This window comes from Oryctolagus cuniculus, chromosome 8, assembly GCF_964237555.1.
Source record: "Oryctolagus cuniculus chromosome 8, mOryCun1.1, whole genome shotgun sequence".
Taxonomy (NCBI): domain Eukaryota; kingdom Metazoa; phylum Chordata; class Mammalia; order Lagomorpha; family Leporidae; genus Oryctolagus; species Oryctolagus cuniculus.
In genome coordinates this window covers 45,697,466-45,716,595 of record NC_091439.1, presented here as the reverse complement: position 1 = coordinate 45,716,595, position 19,130 = coordinate 45,697,466, and the positions used below count along the sequence as shown (strand labels likewise).

The following is a 19,130-nucleotide window of genomic DNA, read 5'->3' as shown; positions in this document are numbered from 1 at the left end:
CCAGATGAAGCTCCTGGCTCCTAACATTGGCCTGGTCCAGCTCTGGCCATGACAGCCATTTGGGGAATGAACCAGAGGATGAAAGAACTCTCCCCTGCCCTCTCTCCCCTCTCCCTCTGCTTCTCTTTCTCTGTAACTTTTTTAAATACATAAATCAATAACTCTTTAAAGAAGCAGTCATTTGAATATCTGAATGCTGGCATATTTGTTAAACAAAGTCAACGTCCTGTTTTAGCTGTTAATGTTCATCATGCCTTGGATGTAAGCTTCCTAACTGATCACGGCTGATACATCCCTACATACCCTTTTGTGCCTAGTAAATGTCTTAAGAAGATTCAGTGCTAAAAAAATTCTCTAGGGGCAGGTATTTGGTGTAACAGTTAAGAGACCAGTTATGATGCCCACATCCTACATTTGAGTGCCTGGGTTCAATTCCCACCTCCTGTTCCTGACTCCAGCTTCTTGCTAATGCAAACCTTGGGAAGCAGTGATGATGACGCAGCTGGTTCCATTCTTGCCATCCACTTGGGAGATCTGGATTGAGTTCCTGGCTCTGGGCTTTGACAAAGGCTGCTGGACATTTAAGGAGTGAATCAGCAGATGGAAGCTCTTTCTGTGAGTGTGTGTGTGTATGTGTGTGTGTGTGCACATGCCTGCCTCTTGAATAAACAGAAATTTTAAAAACTCTGTTTTGGGTTAATATGTTTAATTTTTCTCATAAATGTTTAATTTGTAGATATCTTCTTACAGAGAATAACAGTATTAAATGGCATAGGAAAAGCTGGTCTAGTGTTTTCATTCATTTAATCAACAATTTTTTTTTAATCCCCAGTAATGGAAGAGGAGTTCCCATGACCATATTATTGATTATCTAAATTCCTGTAATTACGCACCTACTAAAGAAAACTCACATTATCATAACATCAAAACATTCACTTATGAACCAACCGCAAATGCAATTACACCATCTCTCATACCTCTCTCTCCAGGTATTCTTTGCATGGCATGACCTATGTTGTTGTGTGAAGTGGGTCTTTCCTCCTAAGACTAATAACTATCTTTTTTTTTTTTTTTTGACTGAGAGGTATCAAGAGGTAGGGCCTTTGGGGAAGCTCAGCCTCATGGGTAGGATTAATGCCCTTATAAGAGGCCCAAGGGGGCTTGCTAAACCCTTTTGCTTTTCTACCATGTGAGGCTATATCAAAGGTACCATCCATGAAGAACAGGCCCTCACTAAACACCAAGTCTGTTGGCACTTTGATCTGGACTTTCCAGCCTCTGGAACATGAGCAGTAAGTTTCTGTTGTTTATAAATTACCCAACCTAAAGTATTTTATTGTAGCAGTCCAAACAGACTAACATAATACAGATTTTCTTGTAGTTAAAAGTGGTGGTAGAGAAAGAACCATTCTAATATTACACAAAGCAATTGATAACAAAGGTTTAAGACCAAAGAAAGACCAACTAATAAAGAAAGAAAACTCAATAAGGATATTGACATGACAGATCTGAATATCTGGAAAAAAATAACATTCAAAGAATTACACTCTGATTATTAAGAATGAAAGCTCCTTAGAAAAGCTGAAGCCTTCAACTCTTTATTCAAAAAGAATTTTTGTGAAAGATAATTCCTTTATGATCCCACTGCAAAAGCCAAACAAAGTGAAGCTCTTGTTTGTGGTTACAGCTTTGCCAGAAACTTGTTTATTCTAATAATTAGCATGGAGTTTTCATTATAATTTAAATTCTATTAGATTGAAACTATTTATTTTCAAAATATGTGGTTCCATGTTTCAAGATAAAGTCTGACTCAAGATCTTTACACTAATTTCTTTTTCATTTGGATAGGATTGACTTTTAAGTGTCCTTTCTTTGGGATGAATTATTCCCATAAAGCCAAGATTCCCATGAGACATTCTGCTGGGTGCCAAGGTTACAGTAAATAATGAGCAACCTCAGACAAACAGTAAAGTGATCTCTCCCCTCCAAACTTTAAGTTCACATTATGCTCAGCAGCTAAGTTATACACATATGGGATTTTGCTGGTATATGAAGTTAAGTGTATACAACTAAGGATGGAAAAGATGTGTGTGAACATGTTCAGTATAAGCGATTCAAGAAAACCAAGTGGTAGATCTGACTTGACCAATCACTTCCATGGTCTGGGACAGGATCTCAATTTTCCCTTCTCTGTCTTGATTTTAGGGGATTTTGAAAAATATTCAATTAATGGTATGTGGGGAAGCATCATTTAATTTAAATCTAGTGAGGTAGGCATTAACAATTCTACTTTCTAAAGTATGAAGCTGAATTAAGTGGCTGGAAGAAAATCATGCTACTATTTGGTGGCAAGGCCAGCAATCAAATCCAAGTTTCCTATCGCAGATTCTATGACCTATAATAATATATAAATTCCCACAGCATCAGTGCTCATCAGGAAGAAAGCACTCCCTCAGGTCTAGCTGAATGCGAATGTCAAAACCAAATTCCAGCAGAGAAGGCAGAGAGAGAACAGGACCACCTACAATAAACACACGCTCTAATTTTCCTCCACAATCAGACCATGAAAGGATGACACACTATCACACTGAGAAAAATTCTATCTCAAAAGAGTCAAAGAACAAAGACTCTTGAAGATAGTACCCTTCAAAAAGCCCAACTGAATCCCATCATGTCTATGTTTCTCTGAAAGCAGGTCATGTTTTAAAAACCTAAAGCACTGCACTGAAAATAATGTATAATAAATGTGTTACAGACGAGTCTTAAGGTTGCTGGAGTCAACAAACAAAAATACTGGACACCCAACTGAAACTGAATTTCAAATAAACCATGAACAATTTTTATAGCATAAATAGTATCAGGAATTCAAATTGAACTGGTGCCCTGTATTTCATCTGGCCACTGTGGTCATTCTATTTTTTTTCCCCCTTAATTGAAATTCTTGGTGACACAAAACCAAAGAAAAGGTAGGTTCTCTGTAGCACACTAATTGTATCTTAAACTATCAAGTTTCTAATGTTATCACTGACAGAGCACAAAGGACTACCACACTGTGCCCTAGGTATGATCACTGGGTCTTCTGATGCTCTGGGATTAATAATTTGCTCTTAGAGCAGAACATTGCTCCTTAAATCAAGCATTTATTTTGCTCTCCAAGCCACACCGTATATTCTACGGGGGTGGGGGGGGGGGCACAAAAACAAAACCTGTAGTCTTTTTTTATTTTTATTTAAATTTTTTTTTTTGACAGGCAGAGTGGACAGTGAGAGAGAGAGACAGAGAGAAAGGTCTTCCTTTGCCGTTGGTTCACCCTCCAATGGCCGGCGCGCTGCGGCTGGCGCACCACGCTTATCCGATGGCAGGAGCCAGGTACTTATCCTGGTCTCCCATGGGGTGCAGGGCCCAAGCACTTAGGCCATCCTCCACTGCCTTCCCTGGCCACGGCAGAGAGCTGGCCTGGAAGAGGGGCAACCGGGACAGAATCCGGCACCCTGACCGGGACTAGAACCCGGTGTGCTGGCGCTGCAAGGTGGAGGATTAGCCTAGTGAGCCATGTCGTTGCCAGCCAACTGGTAGTCTTTTTACAGGAAAGAGATATGCTAATTGCTAAAAATTCTTTGTAAAGAAATTTAAATTTTTTATTTATTTGAAAGACAAGACAGACCAACTGACAAAGAGATCTCTCCTCCTCTGGCGCACTCTCCCAATACCCACAACAGTTGGGGCTGGGCCAGGCAAAGCCAGGAGCTGGGAACTCAAGCCTTGTTTCTCCGTGGCAAGAATCCAATTCCTTGAGCTTTGCATAGTGTCTGTGAGCAGGAAACTAGAACTAGGGATAGAGCCAGGACTCGGTCCTAGGCACTCTAATATTGGAGGCAGCTGTCTCAAATGGTGCCTTTACTACCCCACCATACACCCACCCTCTGCTTACTAACAATTTTTGAGATCACAAAGCATTCAGAGTCCTGAGTTCTAATCTTAGCATTTGCTACTAATGGAATGTGGGACTCGTGGAGAGCTATTTTCTTCCACTGAGTTCCAATTTCATCCTTGATAAAATAGGGAAAATACTTACCAGGTCTGACCTCTTTATGAAGTACAAGTTGCTGTCTTCAGCATGGTGTCAAGTCGAGACCACCAAGCAAGTAAGCAGGAGGTAACCCTAGTTCCAGCTACAACACCACTAGACGTGATGGTAAAGGGACCGTAACTTCTCTGGAGTTCTGAGTTCTTTAGTGATAAATAGGGACTCCTGCGGTAACAGCTCGGCACACAGCGGCCTGCACTAGCAACAGGCCAGGAGGTAGTCCTCGGGTCTGTCCATTCACCTAACCCTGTTTTGTGCCTCAACTTCCTCATCTTTAAATATGGGAAGCCTCCAGACTCCTTCACTTTTTAGGAAATGCTTATGGAAGCACATCAGAATCTTCCACATATGTGAGCTTTTTGTCTCTCCTGCACCCTTGGGGCTTATTCCAGTGGAGATGGAGGGCTGGGGTAAGGAGCCACTGCTGTTCATGTCCTCAAACTTCAGCCCAGAGATTCAGCAAAAGGATGGGGGTGAAAAGTTTGTGTTCCTAGTGGAACAAGCGCACGGCAGAGGGGACTTAACAGGGCCGGGGTGTAGGCTAACAGCATGCACTGTGTACACTGTGGATGTACACCTTGGCCAAGCCGAAGCAGATACTTCCAAGTGCCATTCTTTACAAAGACTCAGAGTTTAAAAAAAAAAAAAAAAAAAAAAAAGGTTAAATTACATCATAGCCATCTGAGTGAAAAAACCAGAGGCAAGCTCCACTGAGGTATTTTCCCCTTTGCTACAAGCACTAATAATTTAGAGTCGCTGAGCTTGCTTGTCTGAGCACGTCCTTGCTAACAGCCTGCAAACCTGGGAGCAATCAGAAAGCACAGCGGCTTGAAGTCTTTCAGTTGATTTAACTTTTACAAGGCTGTTAATGAAAGACAACAGGCCATGGCCAAGGGAAACGCAATGAAAATGGATGCCAAGAATGCAGAATCAATGACAGGATCCTGATGTCTAACATCCTATCCAAATCTTCCCGGCTCCTCACCAAATTCTGTTTTATTATTCTCCGGTCTCTTATTTCCTACCTTATTTTATTACAAAAAAATTTTCTTACCTCATAAATGAATTGTAGTACACATCCTTTTTTTAATCGGTAAATTGCTTTTGTATTTAAACTTTTACAACATGTCTTAAACTGACTGCAGAAATCCTGGAGGGTACCAGAGTCATTGGTGAGAGTTATTCCAGTCAGGTGACACTAATGCCATTACCACCTGTGGGTTCACATGTGTCTGTACCCCAGATGCGGGCTGAGGCTCACTAATACACCCTTTCCCACACCGAGCAAGCAGAGAACTCACAAAATTCAGATTAATTAGACGGCAGGAAATAAAACCAAATGGAAGTTGCCAAAAACTTGCCATGAGCGCCTGTCATAATTGTGACTTAAATCTTTTTAAACAATGAATACAATCCCACGTTTATTATCCTAATTTATGACTTTAGGGAAGACTCTTGCAGCTCAAAGTGCTCCTGCATTAGTGATTTAGTATCAAAACCAGTGTCATTAAGAATAATGGTTAACACATTGAATTTCAGGAGGCGGCTTCACAGGGCTGAGCCCCCCTAGATGAGGTTGCCATGTGGTGCAGCATCGAGCAACACTCAAACTGCTGCGTTTTCCAGCATGGGACCCTGGGAGTCTTGGGTAACAGAGTTTTAAGGGTAAGTTCACTTGTGAAGGAGACAGAAAGACGAGGGCAATTCTGGGGCATAGGAAAATGAGAAGGCGAATGGTCATCAGTGTTTACAATGGTTTTGACAGTTTCTCAAAATCACACACGTGGCTGAAGTGAGTGCTATTTCTTTCATTCAACACGTCCTGTGTGTTCATATTTGTAGAGCTGATAAAAAGCACCATTTTTTTAAAATGCCAGTCTCAATTAACTTAATCATCAAATTAAATGCTGCCAAACTGGTGGTGTCTCTTTTTACAGCCATTGAAAGAAGTGGGGCCAGTGCTGTGGCAGAGTGGGTAAAACTGCCGACTGCAATGACAACATCCCATATAGGCACCTGTTTGAGTCTTGGCTGCTCCACTTCCAATCCAGCTCTCTGTTATGGCATGGGAAAGCAGTAGAAGATGGCCCAACACCTTGGGCCCCTGCACTCACGTGGGAGACCTAGAAGAAGCTCCTGGCTCCTGGCTTCGGATCAGTGCAGCTCTGGCCCATTGCGGCCAACTGGGGAGTGAACTGGTGATGGAAGACCTCTCTCTCTCTCTCTTTTTCCCTCTTTCTCTCTCTCTCTCTGCCTCTCCTTTTCTCTCTCTGTGTAACTCTGACTTTCAAATAAATCAACCCTTTTTTTAAAAAAAAAAAAGAGGTTTAAGTTGTCTCCTCACCTCTCAAAATTTATAAGTTGATCAATAATATTCATTGAAAACAATGTGTCACCTGGCACATGAAACATCCCCCAATTTCCAATTTCCCATTTTCACTCAAGATTATAATTCCATCCCAGGTATTCAGAGTCTGTTTTAGGAATTCGTCACTAATCTAGACATGTCACAGCTTCTTTCAAATGCCAGAAGTATTAACTAGGACATGAAAACCAAACAGTGTTTTAAAAATGATTAGCAAAAGGGACACACAGAGAAATGCCTGTGTCCTTAAGGGGTCTCTGTGTCAAGTAGCTACTGTCTACCAGAGGTGAACTATTCACTCATCTTTTAAAAAAAAAACGAGTCTTGAAAAAGACAGCAGTGCCTTGAAATATATATTTGACATTTTGAGTGTCTTGAAAGGGAAAATTAATTACAATATGCTGTCTAGGTTTTATGGAGTACTGGCTTCTAGAAAAGTAAGCAGAAGAAATATTTACAATACAAAGTAAAATTCTGATATAAACATAATAGCCCCACAAGTTAGAAATATAATTAGGTGAAACCGACTTGTAGAGTAACTCGTTTATGTGTCTTGCACTTTGGCCAAAAACAATTGCATCAAAGGTTAAATATTCTTTGAAAATATCCTGTACTTGGGACATTTGTGTTCTAATACTAAAAATAAAATTGTGATGGCCTAGTACCTAAATTTCCAGCCACTCTATTTTAAAATGTCATTTGAGATTTTCCCCTTTTTATACTCTACAATTATATACGGAAACTAAACTCACTTGGGCAAAGTCTCCAGGCACATCATTAAGTAACGTGCTTGCATATTAAAAGGCCCTGGGAGAAACGTTAACCTCTTCCTGAGTACATTCTTCCCAGTATTCAATCTTTGCTTTGCTTCCATTAACATTGACAGTGACTTTCAGTATAGCATAGTGGTTCTTCAGGGTCCTAGGGTGGAACAGACTCACCCTTCCACCTTGGATCCAGTTCTTTCTATCAATATGACATTGGGTACATTATTTACTCGCTTTGTAAAATGGAAATAATGGCTACTTACCTCTCAGGGCTCCCTAAGAAAATGAAAGGAAATGTGATAAGATGGAGTCTGACACACAGTGTTTAATAAATGATAGTTATCATTTTTAAGTTAATTGAAAATTAAATGGTCTCTATTTTTTAAACATATTTATTTCAATAAAAAGTATTTATTCAATGGGCTTACATGGAATAACCAGATGTCAGCCATTGCTTCGTTTTAAGTTTCTAATATACAAGCACCACATTCTCTACAGAAACACTTTGTATGGAAAAAAATTGATTTAATGTTACTATTTTTTGAAATTAAAATTGAAAAAAATGGATTCCCTACACCAATAAGTACAATTAGATATGGCAAATTTTCTGAATTCTACATAAAACATTAGGAGCTAGCTGCACATTTAATTGAGAAAAAAAAAATAAATGCAAGACTGTATGCTATTGTTGTTCCATTAATTACTTACAAATTAATTTTCCCCTTAAATAAGTTAGATATTGGGCACTTTCTTCCCCAAAACATCAATAATAAAATTGTTTGACAACAAATGTGAAAAAATATACAATAGTTACCAGTGATGGAAACCACAGCAATATTTCAATAACCATGATTAGTTATCTGGAACATGTTTTTAATATTTCATAAAAGAATGCTTTAGCTCCTTGCTGTAGGTGATTTGGGAATAAATTGACTTTTTTTTTTTAATCCAAGGGGACTTATGTGGGGGAAATTCTAAATATAGCTTGATGCCACCCTGGATCTCAAGGGCAGCTACACTTCAAGTCCCTTTGGCAGTCACTTTTTAGGATATTTCTAGGATGGCTCAAACAAGACACAGGAAAACTTTCCTGGCTGTATTTGAAAAATTCATAAAGTCCAGTGCATCTCCATGTTCACAACTCTACTATTAAAATGTCAACCTTTCATCTTTCAATGCTTTTTTCATTAGTCATGTAAATTAATCAGTAATTATAGAATTACAAAAAGTGCACTAAATTTTCTGACTGGGAAGGAAGAGTGACAACTTGTGTGCTAATCTGCTAAAATTATCTGTAGGAAAAATGCGAAAATAATTCAGAGAAAATAATGTTGGATCTACTTCCTGCTCTTGGATCCTTACTTTACACAGTTGTAGTTATGTTGTTTGCATAATTTGATCTGGATCCACTACTCAAATTCGGAAAAATACTTTAAAGAACTAAACTACTCAATCTGAGAAGCTGATACTCTCCTAGCAAAAATAAAGAATTCTTGGAGCAGATGGAGATTTTTAAGCTACTTTATGAATCTCTCTGCTTTGATTCCTCAGCCCCTCTTGCCTCCCAGCTGAAGGTCCAGGTTTATTAACTTGGGCCAGTCACAAAACCCATAATAGCAAGGCTGGGAGCAAAATCTGGGGGTCTGGACTCCCTTTCCATTTCCCTTCCCAGTATCTTCCTCAATCCTACCAAAGCTTCTGTCTAAACCATTAATAATGTTTCATGTGAAAATAAGAAGGGTACTGCAAGTCTGCACAGTCGCTACTGTGTTCTGATTGCCACATACCAGAGTAAGGGAACGAGTGTTAAAGTGTGTGATTATATTTAAGACTCTGATAATTCTCAAGGTAAATTGGTAAACTCCTCAAAACCACTACTAACACAGATCAGGACATATGTACCATATCACTTCATTTTCTTAAGATCTCTATGAGGTCAATTCCATTTTACAGAGAGAGTAACGTTCCCAAAAGCATACTTTTAGAAAGGTTGTTCTAGAGTTGAAGTCTAAGTTTGTCCTATCTAGGGCCCTTCCTCATCATAAACAGAAATAAATCCTAAAGGGCTCCCACCAGGGAGTGGTGCCAGCCCCTGGGGGGACGTTTGGAAAGGTGTGGGAACAGACTTGCTGTCACAGTATGGGGGTGCTCCTGGCATTTAGTGTCTGAGGTCCAGCTATGTTTAATGACCTGCAATGTGCCAGGCAGTATCTCTCTCACAGAAAAATCAGCATCACCATCAGATGCCAACATCCTTTCCTCTTTGAAAAGCACTGGTTTAGATTAATAAAAGGGCATTAGACAAAATGGGACGTGTGGGGCACCTCCGCGTGATAGATATCCTGCCACAATCTACTCTGAAGCCACAGTGAGGAGTTCGCTTGGGTTTGGCATGGTAGGGAAATGCATGCTCTGCCTAAAATTATTTAGCATTTCTAAGTTCTCTCCAGCTGTGAAAACATCTGAGAAGCTTACTGGGACCAAATATAAATAAAATCCAGAATTGCTTCATATGGTTTTACACTCAGATTTGAGAGTTGGAAGGGACATAGAGTTTTGTGATTTCCCATGCATTCACGGTCACATGGTATGGACTATGTCTCAAGGAAAAACTACTATATCCGAAAGAAAACAACCAAGATCTACCCAGTAAATATGAAAATTGACTTCCTTTATAGCTTAGATGGACTGGATTGGTATTTCTCAATCCATGGTTTTTAAAAAAAGCCCTAAAAGATCAAAACTAGCATGGTTTGAAAATCTGTACATTTTCTATGAAAATGCTTTCACTTTGTGTTTTCAAACTGATCATAATTCAAACAAACAAAAACAAGATGAAAGAAGTCTGCTTGAAATTACTCGGATAAGCACCTGATAACCAAGGGCTGCCCTACAATTTTAGTGTCCCAGTTTAGATTTGTGTTAATAAGAAAATAAAAGCAGTAAATCTAATACACAAATATGGTTTTGCACCAAGTAAAAACTAAAAGCCAGTATTCTGTACCAGCTCCAGTGAGAGAAGTGACTCAGCATAGGGCAATTGTAGCAAAGGCCAGCTGACCTCAGCAGGCTGTTCACTGGGCAGTCAGGGCCATATTTACTTTGTAAGGGTGATTTAATGAATGCTGTCAATGTGCATTTGGCTGAGGTTTTATCATTTTGTTCATAATTAGCTTCAAATTTATTTTGGTATTACACTGGCTTAAATGATGTAACTACGCTTAAATTATATTTACTTTTATTTATTCGACTGTAAAAAATTCCACATTTAACTAACCTTAAAATAAAACAAAGGCAACACTAAATATAGTAGATACAAGGAACTTCTGCAACTGCACACATCACTTTCATTTGGGATTTTTTTTTCCTCCTCTCCAATGATATGTCTCACTATGGGCTACCTGCCCCTCAGGATCAGCCAAGCAACTCCACCAGACTGGATACAATGGTTGGTCCGGAGCAGACAAATGACCAAGTAAGGCCAGAGGATTCCGGGAAGGAATGACAGGGAAAAGAGGATGCCTGTCTAAAACTAGATGCTTAAGACCCACACACACTGATCAAGAAGAAACTTTTGCAGTCTATGAAGAGAGCACGTGGGGAATAAAGGCAATACAGATCAGAAGCAAATACAGACAGATGTGGGTAGATAGAAAGATGGAGAGATGATGGATCCGCGCAGGGAATGTCTGATTGGCCAGCCATGTAAGACTCATGAAACCATCTGATCTGGCCCTGCCAAGGCAACCACAGGTGGGACCCAAAATTAATCATCTATACCAGGCTAATTGTTAAGCTGATGATTTTGCATGGCCTGTGAATGCTGTTACAAATATCCAAATGGCCCTCAGCAGAAAAAAAAAAAAAAAAAAATGGCTCTGTACCCCTGGAAGAAGGATGGATTGAAGGAAGCATGGGCAGACAGATGGACAGATTAGACAGATAAATGGATGGCTGGATCTTGACAAGGTTATTTGATCAGCTGATTTCACAGCTAAACCAATGCCCTGATGTTTCAATTATATGAGTTACTGTTTCTGTCACTTGTGACCAAAAGCTTTTTAATTAATATATTGGAAATCATGAAAAGCATCTTTCTTTAATGGGAGTAGATTACTTATACTTGAGAAATTGGACTACATGACCCCTCTAACAGTCAGCAATCCTGTATGTCTGTGTGAGTTAGTTATTTCATCACCCCAAAAGATTAGGACCTTGTGTCTTCTTACTATACCTCTAGCATAGGTGTTCCACAGGCAGTAGAGAGGATGGTTCTTATTTTTTATAATTATCTCTAGAGATATAATATCAAATGGTTTTTTTTTCACTTCCAAATTTATGTATAAGAAAATTATTCAGAAAAGATAAGCTGCAACAAGTTACTCTTGTTTTGAAATTCAGAATCAGGAGAACAGTCCCTCTGTCAAAGAATAAAGATGATAACAAAGGCCCATGAGACTGTAATAACTGTTCACTACAAACTAAAAATCAGAGAAATAGACTTCTTTAAACCCTTTAATGAAAGGTTTTGGAAAATTTATCCAAATGACTCTAATGGACTTAACATTCAATTTGCTTTACCTATCTTAAACATTTGGTTGACAATGAACAGAAATTTTGACCATTCAGAAAAAATACAAAGCACTTACATCGCTAAACAAAAAAAAAATTTAAATAAAATGAGAACACCAAGTCAGTAAATAAGATTTACAGAGCTAAATATCAAATGAATGACTCATGTGGAAAGATTTTCTTCAATTTTTATTCCTAGGTATGTAGCTCACAGGCACTTTTTCCTGAGAACCTGATATTACAGATGTTTCCAGGCCACATCCATCAGCTGTAACACTAGTCAACTGAATCTCTGTTCAGCTAAACTAATTTCATAGGAAGTCCTGCAAAGTCAGTAGCTGGCCCGCATCCTAAACTCAGAAATTAGTCATTTTTCAACTGTCCAATTATCAGTCAACCCATTGATTTATTTAATTGTCCTATAGTTCTTACTGAGGTTTTTGTTTTGTTTTTATTATAGGAAAAGATCTGTATCCTACAATCAGCTCTGAAAACAAATATATCTTAATTCAGCAGTAATAGATACAATGAATTATTAGCTTGAAAACTATTTTGTATTTGTGTGTGTGTGTGTGTGTGTGTGTGTGAGGCGCGGGCTGGAGTTAAGCTGCGCTAGGAAGCTGGCATCCCGTATCAGAGTGCCTGGGTTTGAATCCTGTCCCTACTCCTGACTCCAGCTTCCTGCTAAAGGGCACCTGGGAGGCAGCAGTGATGGCTCAGGCAGCTGGATCCCTGCACAGGGTGGTGGCTCTTTACCACCACTTGGGAGACCCAGACTGAGCTCCAGGCTCCTGATTTCGGCATGGTTCAGCAAGGCTCTTGTGGGCGTTTGGGGAGTGATCCAGAGGATAGGAGGCCTCTGTCTCCATGCCTCTCAAATTAAAACAGAAAAGAATAAATTTGTATGCAGGATAAACTAATATATGTCATGCAGGTCTCTTTAGCCTTTTTTGGTTACAAAAGAAATCTTTCCCAAGCAATATTAAAATACACCAGGCAGTTCTAGCAAAGTTCTAAACAAAACTTCATTTTCACATGTAGAGGAAGAAGTGCATCTTACTCAGATGTAGTCTCTGTAATCAGATAGGGGTGAAGGTTCAAATTACATGTACAACTCGAAAACACTGTCAAATACTTTAAAAGAAATTAGAGACCAGAGTCCATACTTAGGTAGGTGGAACTAGCTAGAAAGGAAACTTCGTGGCCTAGCCTAATCAAAACACTGAAAACACTGCCGATCTGGAGGTGCTGAGGACATGATCTCCTGAAAATACTGGCAATGTCCACAGATGTTCAGGCTGGAAAAAAAAAGCTACTGAATTTTGCAACATGTCTACTTAAGTCTGTATTACACTTCACAAACGGGTTTATTTCAAGCTATCTGTCTATGACTGACTGCCATTGCATTCATTCTATCACATTTTCAGTTTGGGTCCTAAGTGGATCTAAGCTCTGGAACTTGGAAAGTGCTGGAGATAGAAGGGTAATCAGAAACATCATTTCAGGGGCTGCTACAGCTTCCTCCGGGGGGAAGAATTCAATCTATAAGAACTGCTTCAAGGGAATGAAAAGGCAGTTTAGAGCTGGCTATGTGGACAGCGCCATTACTACAACATGATTTCCATCATAAAAATATTATGTATAATAGCGAAGTGAGACTCGGTCAATGCCCAGAGGGCTTTATTGTCTTCAGCACTAACATGTGCCTAACAAAATATGCTTAGCAAATCACTTGCCTGAAAATTGTGAAAAAGTTTATATTCCATCATAATTCTAGAAACAATTTTAATTATGAGTAGCAATATTTACAGTATTTCCATCACTTGATTTTAATATAAACACCTTGCAAACAAAAATGGTACAACTTCTAGAAATGAAAAAAGAATTACAAAGAAACACAGAAAGAAAAAAGAAATCCCAAACAGAGCACCTGGAACCTCACTGAATTCAGCATAGCTATTTGCTGTCAAATGTCTATCAGAGCGAGCACGGGAGTGTAAAACATCGGTTTCTGGACTTTGATCCACACTGTCATAAAAACTTGTCCTCACTTAATATTTCATATTTCTAGTATATGACAAATATTCTCAAGCTTTTGCCTAGTACAAAACAAAGGAATAAAAATCAATCGTGTCACCTTTATAATATTAAACGACTAAAACAACACCCACAATCCCAGAGCTGATTAGTAGCTAATGAAAGGTAACATTATTCTAATAATGCTGTCAAGGATAACAACAGCTGCTAAGTGGTATTAGCACCAGGAAGGGCTTCATTTGTAAGCACTTTCACGTTAGAGTCCTCAGTTAACACAGGATCCCAGGCCTGCAGCACAGGAGGGTGAGAGGTTTCCAGATGTGGTTTATTAGCCCAAAATCAACTTTATGCCAACAGATAAGTCATGAACTGTTCAAATGACATTCTCAAATGTACCTAAACAGGTTGTGATGAAGAAAGCCCATGTATGTCTATGCTCCAAGGTTTAGCTTTTAATGAGGTGCTTAGCTCTGTATCGGAAGGTAGTTATAGGAAACAGTGTGATACAGCAGCATCACTGCTTCAAAGACAATGGAAATTCACAGGTGTTTGGGGATTTAGGAATGCAAGAACCTCCACTCTGTGCAATGACTCCAGATCCAGGGACAGGCAGGATGCAGAAGAATGCATGAATGAAAATGACAACTAAATAATGCAGAAGTACCTTCATCAGGAAGCCTGATGACTGGTGCAGATGAACAATCAGTGAATCTACATTTATTTTATTTCTTAAAATGGGCCACATGACTCTTGTCCCCTTAGAACTATTCAGGGGTTCATTGAATCACATCCAATACTCATTTTACACTTACGCACTCTAAGGAAAGCAGAAAAAAGCAAAGTGATCTGACTTTCTACTTAAAAATATTTCTTTGAAGCTAAGTTAGAATGTATGCAATACGCTTTTACCATCAAGTGGATTGCACTGCGCTTAGTAGTTTGACATTTTTATCATCAACTGAAGTCCAGCCTCTCCGTTAATGCCACCAAATACACAGCCAAACCAGAATACTGTTTCATGAGAAACTTTTGGGTATACACAAATTCTTAGATTAAATTATGTTCTTGGCACAAGTCTGAAAACTTTACAAGTTTTAAAACTGCAGGCCTGCATTACTCTCAAATACTTTACACTTTCGTTTTCCACTGTATGCCCAACACACACATTACACACACACACACACACACACACACACAGACACTCGAAAATGTTCAGCCTATATGGCCACCATCAACTAACATTTAAAACCCTAACTGTTAAACAGAAGTCGCTGGCAGCCTCGGATGACCTAAACTTCAGAGTATGCACTGTAATTTTGAGAATTGGGATTCTAACCTGATATTACACAGAAGGAGAAGTAATGGGAAAATAAATGTGTCTTCATTAACTCTTTCCCAGTAAGAAAGCTGTGATACTTTCAAAGTTTTGGCAGGTTCTGAAAGTGTTCTTATCTCTGACTAGTCACACACTACCGCTTTCTTCTCCAAACTCTTGATCATCCCACAAGCACTGTAAAAATCAGCCTGCTTCCAGACTCCCTCCCCATTCTCTGTGCTCTAACTCAAAGGTGGGCCAATGCAAGAGTGAAAGGAAACCGCACAAGGAGTAGCAGGTGACCCCCTCCAGAAAGCTGTGCGTCCACACGCGGCCTCAGTGCCTCACCCCAAGCTCGCAGAAACAGTGCCTTCAGAAAGAAACTACTTTCAAGGTTACCCTCTGACCTCTGCAGACTTAGGATTCTGGAGGAAGAAAGCGAAAGCAGGGAGGAGGACTTTGAAAAAGGAGGTTTGAGTAATGAAACACAGATCAGATTTGCCTCTACCAAAAAGATCTTGCGATTAATTCAATCCACACCAGCTCTGAACGTTCGTTAGGAAAAACAACATTAAGGGGCCCAAGCCAAGATCCCAAAGAAATGCAAGAGAGTAAAGACAAAAACCCAGAAACTCACACGGTCCATTTTCGATTGGGCATCACCTCGCCGGTGTGACCAGTGCGCCACCACTCCGCGCAAGGTCCCTACCGCGCCCCCAGGGAGAGTGGGAAGGGGGTGATGCTGCAGGAAGTACCTTGTTTTGTCTCCAAAAGGCAACATAGCAAATGTGGGAAGTTCGTTTCCGAACTCCGCGGATCCTGGGCTCCAGGAGGCTCGGAGTGGGGCACGCGACGCGCCCAGGTGAGGTCGGTGTCACCAAGCCCGCTCCCCTACTGCCCCCGCCGCCGTTCTGCCGCCCGCGGCCGCGAGCTCTCTCCGCACCGCGCCGCCCCCTGGCGGGGAGCGCTCGGCAGAGCCGCGGCCGCGCGCCGGCGGGTTGGAGCCCAGCGCCCAGCCCCGGGCCGCTCCTCCACCATCACAGCCTTCGCGAGCGTTGCTCTCCCGGCCCAAGCGGCCAGCACCGGCTAACCGACAGCCGCAGCCCCGGATCGGCCGCGGCGGGGCTCGAGCCCTTTCTCCAAAGTGCTGCGTCCTGGAGCCAGCCCCAGTGCGCGCGCAGGCCTGCCTCGCCCCGGCTTCGCTCCGACTCCTACGGCTTCGCGGGACCCTCCCGCCGCGCTCTCTGCGCTCCACCCTTCGTGTCCCTCTGCTTCGGTCTCAGTTCCTCCCCAACTCTCCGGAGAGCAGTTTCCACGCACGCCCCGACTGCCCGCTGCGCAGCCGCCTCCAAGGGGACAGACTCCGTCCTCCCCGCCCTCCGCAGGGGCCGACCCCGGCGCTTGGCTACAGACCGGGGAAAGCTGGCCTCCGGGGTCTCCGCGGGCCGCACGGGACCTGCCAGCCCCCGGGGTCCGCTCGCTGCCGCGCCTCCCCTGCGCCCTTTGTGTGCGCGCCGCCACCCTCTGGGCAGAGCCTTCCTTTAGGCGGCGTAGCCTTTGGAGGAAAAAAAAAAAAAAAAAAAAAAGAGGGCAAGGAGGCGCGCGGGACCACGGGGGGCTGGAAGGGGTGGGGGCCAAAGACGCTCACACTCACTTTGGGAGGGCTCCGTCATGTTGCTGGCTTTAGGGATCCTCGTGGTCTCGTCCCTACCCTCGGCTTCCCCGCCCCGCGAGGGCCAGGGCGTGGGGCACGGGGGAGGAGCGGGGCCGCTGGGACCGAGCTGGAAATGGTGCTTCCGGAGCTGCGGAGAAGGGGCTCAGACCGTATTTTGGTTTTGCCAAGAGGACTTAGGGTACACAAAAGAGGGGTTCCAGGGTATCATCTCTTTCCGCGGGGACTCCGGGGGTCGAGGGGGTGGGCACATACACTTTTGTATTTGAACTTTGCGGGCAAGTTGGATCGAAACCGACGCTTGGGGTTTGCGACTGTGCTCATTTAAAGTCGAGGAGGTCTCTACCCAGTAAGAGGACCGAAGGCTTCTTTCAAAAGCAAAGGACCCGGGAACAGTTTAAGAGTGACCCAAGGGGGAAATTCAATAGGGGAGAGAGGTCAGCCTCAGGTCACGCACCGTGCCCAGGCCGGGTCTTCCGAGGGTCCTCTTCTTACCTGGTGGCTTTCCTAACAAAGTAAGAGAAGGTAAAGTCCCAGTGATCGTCCAGCCACGCTTCCACCGAGTCCGTGTCGCGCTGCTGCTGCGGCCGCCCAGGGCTGGGGCCGGCCGGTTCCATGATCTGCGCCGCGCGTCTCCGCGGCGAGCCGCGGCTGGCTTCGCACCCGGGCTGGGGTCCCTCCCTCGGAGGCGCAGGACTCTGCCCCGAGAGCCTCCCCGTGCGCCTGGCTCGGGTCTGGCCGGCTTTCAGTGAATCTGCCCCGGCGCTAGGCCAGCCTCCTGCCCCGCCCCTCCCTCCCGGTTCCTCTGGGCTCCCAGGTGTGGCGGGCGGGGCCGGGTGCCGCCGCCCCGCGCCCTCCCTGGGGTCTTTCCGAGACTGGTTCTCGGGTGCAGTGGTTCCCAGGCGGCCGCGACGGGGACCCGCGAGCTCTCCGGAAGCCAAGCGGCGGGGCTAGGAGGCAGGCAGGCGGCCGCTGGGGTGCGCTGTGTGCCGGGCTGGCTCCAGGGGAGCGCGCGAAGGTGACAGTGGGTGTGTACGCGCGTGCAGCTACAGGCGGACCAGGGAGGCGAGGGTCAGAAGTAGAGGACCTAATCCAAGCCCAGAAAGCGACCGCTCAGGGAAGATTTCCCCCAGAGGGCGAGCACAGTGCTGTCCTGGGCGCTTTCCCTCTGGCCTGGGAATACAAGCACACGTCCCGCTCGCTTTTCTCCAGTCCAAGGCTCGGATCAGGGAGGAAGGGGCACCGATCTGTCTCTGAACAAAATCTCACAGTGGCCCGAAGCGCTCCAGCCAGGAGCCCCGCGCAGTTGGAGGAATCCAGGCGGTGGGAGGGGGAGGGGGGTTCCCAGGTGAAATTTGAGATTGGAAGCCATGCCCCACCCTAAAGGTAACAACCACGATGACTATGAATTAAGTGCCTTTAACCATTGAACCAGATATAAATTTTATAAATGGAGAGAGATTTCCTAGGGAAATAAGGGCACCTCCGTACAAGTGGGTAAAGTTGCAAGCACTGTACCCGGATACAGCAGAGAGCAACCAATTGGCCCAATTTTGCATGAATTCGTCATTTTTTTCGTTGACTGGAATTAACAGCCAAAAGGGCCCAGTCCTCCTACCGTAGTGTGTGTGTCCTCTGATCATGCTTTAAAAAAGGGATTTAGTGTCTTCCTTTGCTTTGTCCTCATCCTCATTTCCCCGTCACGCAGCAAGTTGGAGTTTTAATGTGGCATTTTGCAATGACCTAATTTTTTTGGCAGAATTAAATTTGGAGTTTTATGTTGCACAATGTGTGAATGACACCATTAGCAGTAATATATCAAAAGTGATTCAGCTGACATATTTTTAACAAGCTCCCTTCAAAATGCTCCTGGCGTGAATGTAAGGTGTTACTCACTACATACATACACATCATTCAATTGGTAATATGGAAACTTTAAAGAGATGGCTTCCAGGAGCCGGCGCTATGACATAGCACTGAGGCCGCTGCCTGTGAAGCCGGCATCCTGTGTTGTGTCCCCGCTGCTTCACTTTGATCCAGCTCCCTGCTAATGCACCTGGGAAAGCAGCAGAAGGTCTAAATGCTTGGCACTCCAACCCTGCCCCACCCCCTCATGTGGGAGACCCAGATGAAGCTCATGGCTTCCATCTGGCACAGCTCCAGCCCTTATTGCCATCTGGGGAGTGAACCAGCAGATGGAAAGAGCTCTCGGTTTCTCCTCCTCTCTCTGTAACTCTGCTTTTCAAATAAGTGAATAAATCTTTTTTAAAAATGTCGTCCAGTCCCCTACTGCAATGGCTTATCTTTTCTGCATT

At 43.1% G+C, this 19,130-nt stretch overlaps 1 protein-coding gene across 7 annotated transcripts in view; it reads right to left on the bottom strand.

The window, feature by feature from the left end:
• The window catches only part of PDE5A (phosphodiesterase 5A), a 158,716-nt gene extending 140,955 nt beyond the window's left edge, over window positions 1-17,761 (bottom strand). The window contains exon 1 of one of the 7 annotated variants that reach the window (XR_007909494.2): window positions 17,311-17,760. Coding sequence is in view for 3 of the 7 variants with exons in the window: in XM_002717227.5 (XP_002717273.1) it covers window positions 17,311-17,432 (122 nt within the window). In the remaining 4 variants the exon portion in view is untranslated. Of the gene's footprint in view, window positions 1-15,780; window positions 16,099-16,556; window positions 16,725-16,797; window positions 16,938-17,272 lie in introns of those variants that run through there. The other 6 variants (XM_002717227.5, XM_008267901.4, XM_008267898.4 and 3 more) reach the window with 6 other exon arrangements.
• Between the last annotated feature and the right edge of the window lie 1,369 nt (window positions 17,762-19,130).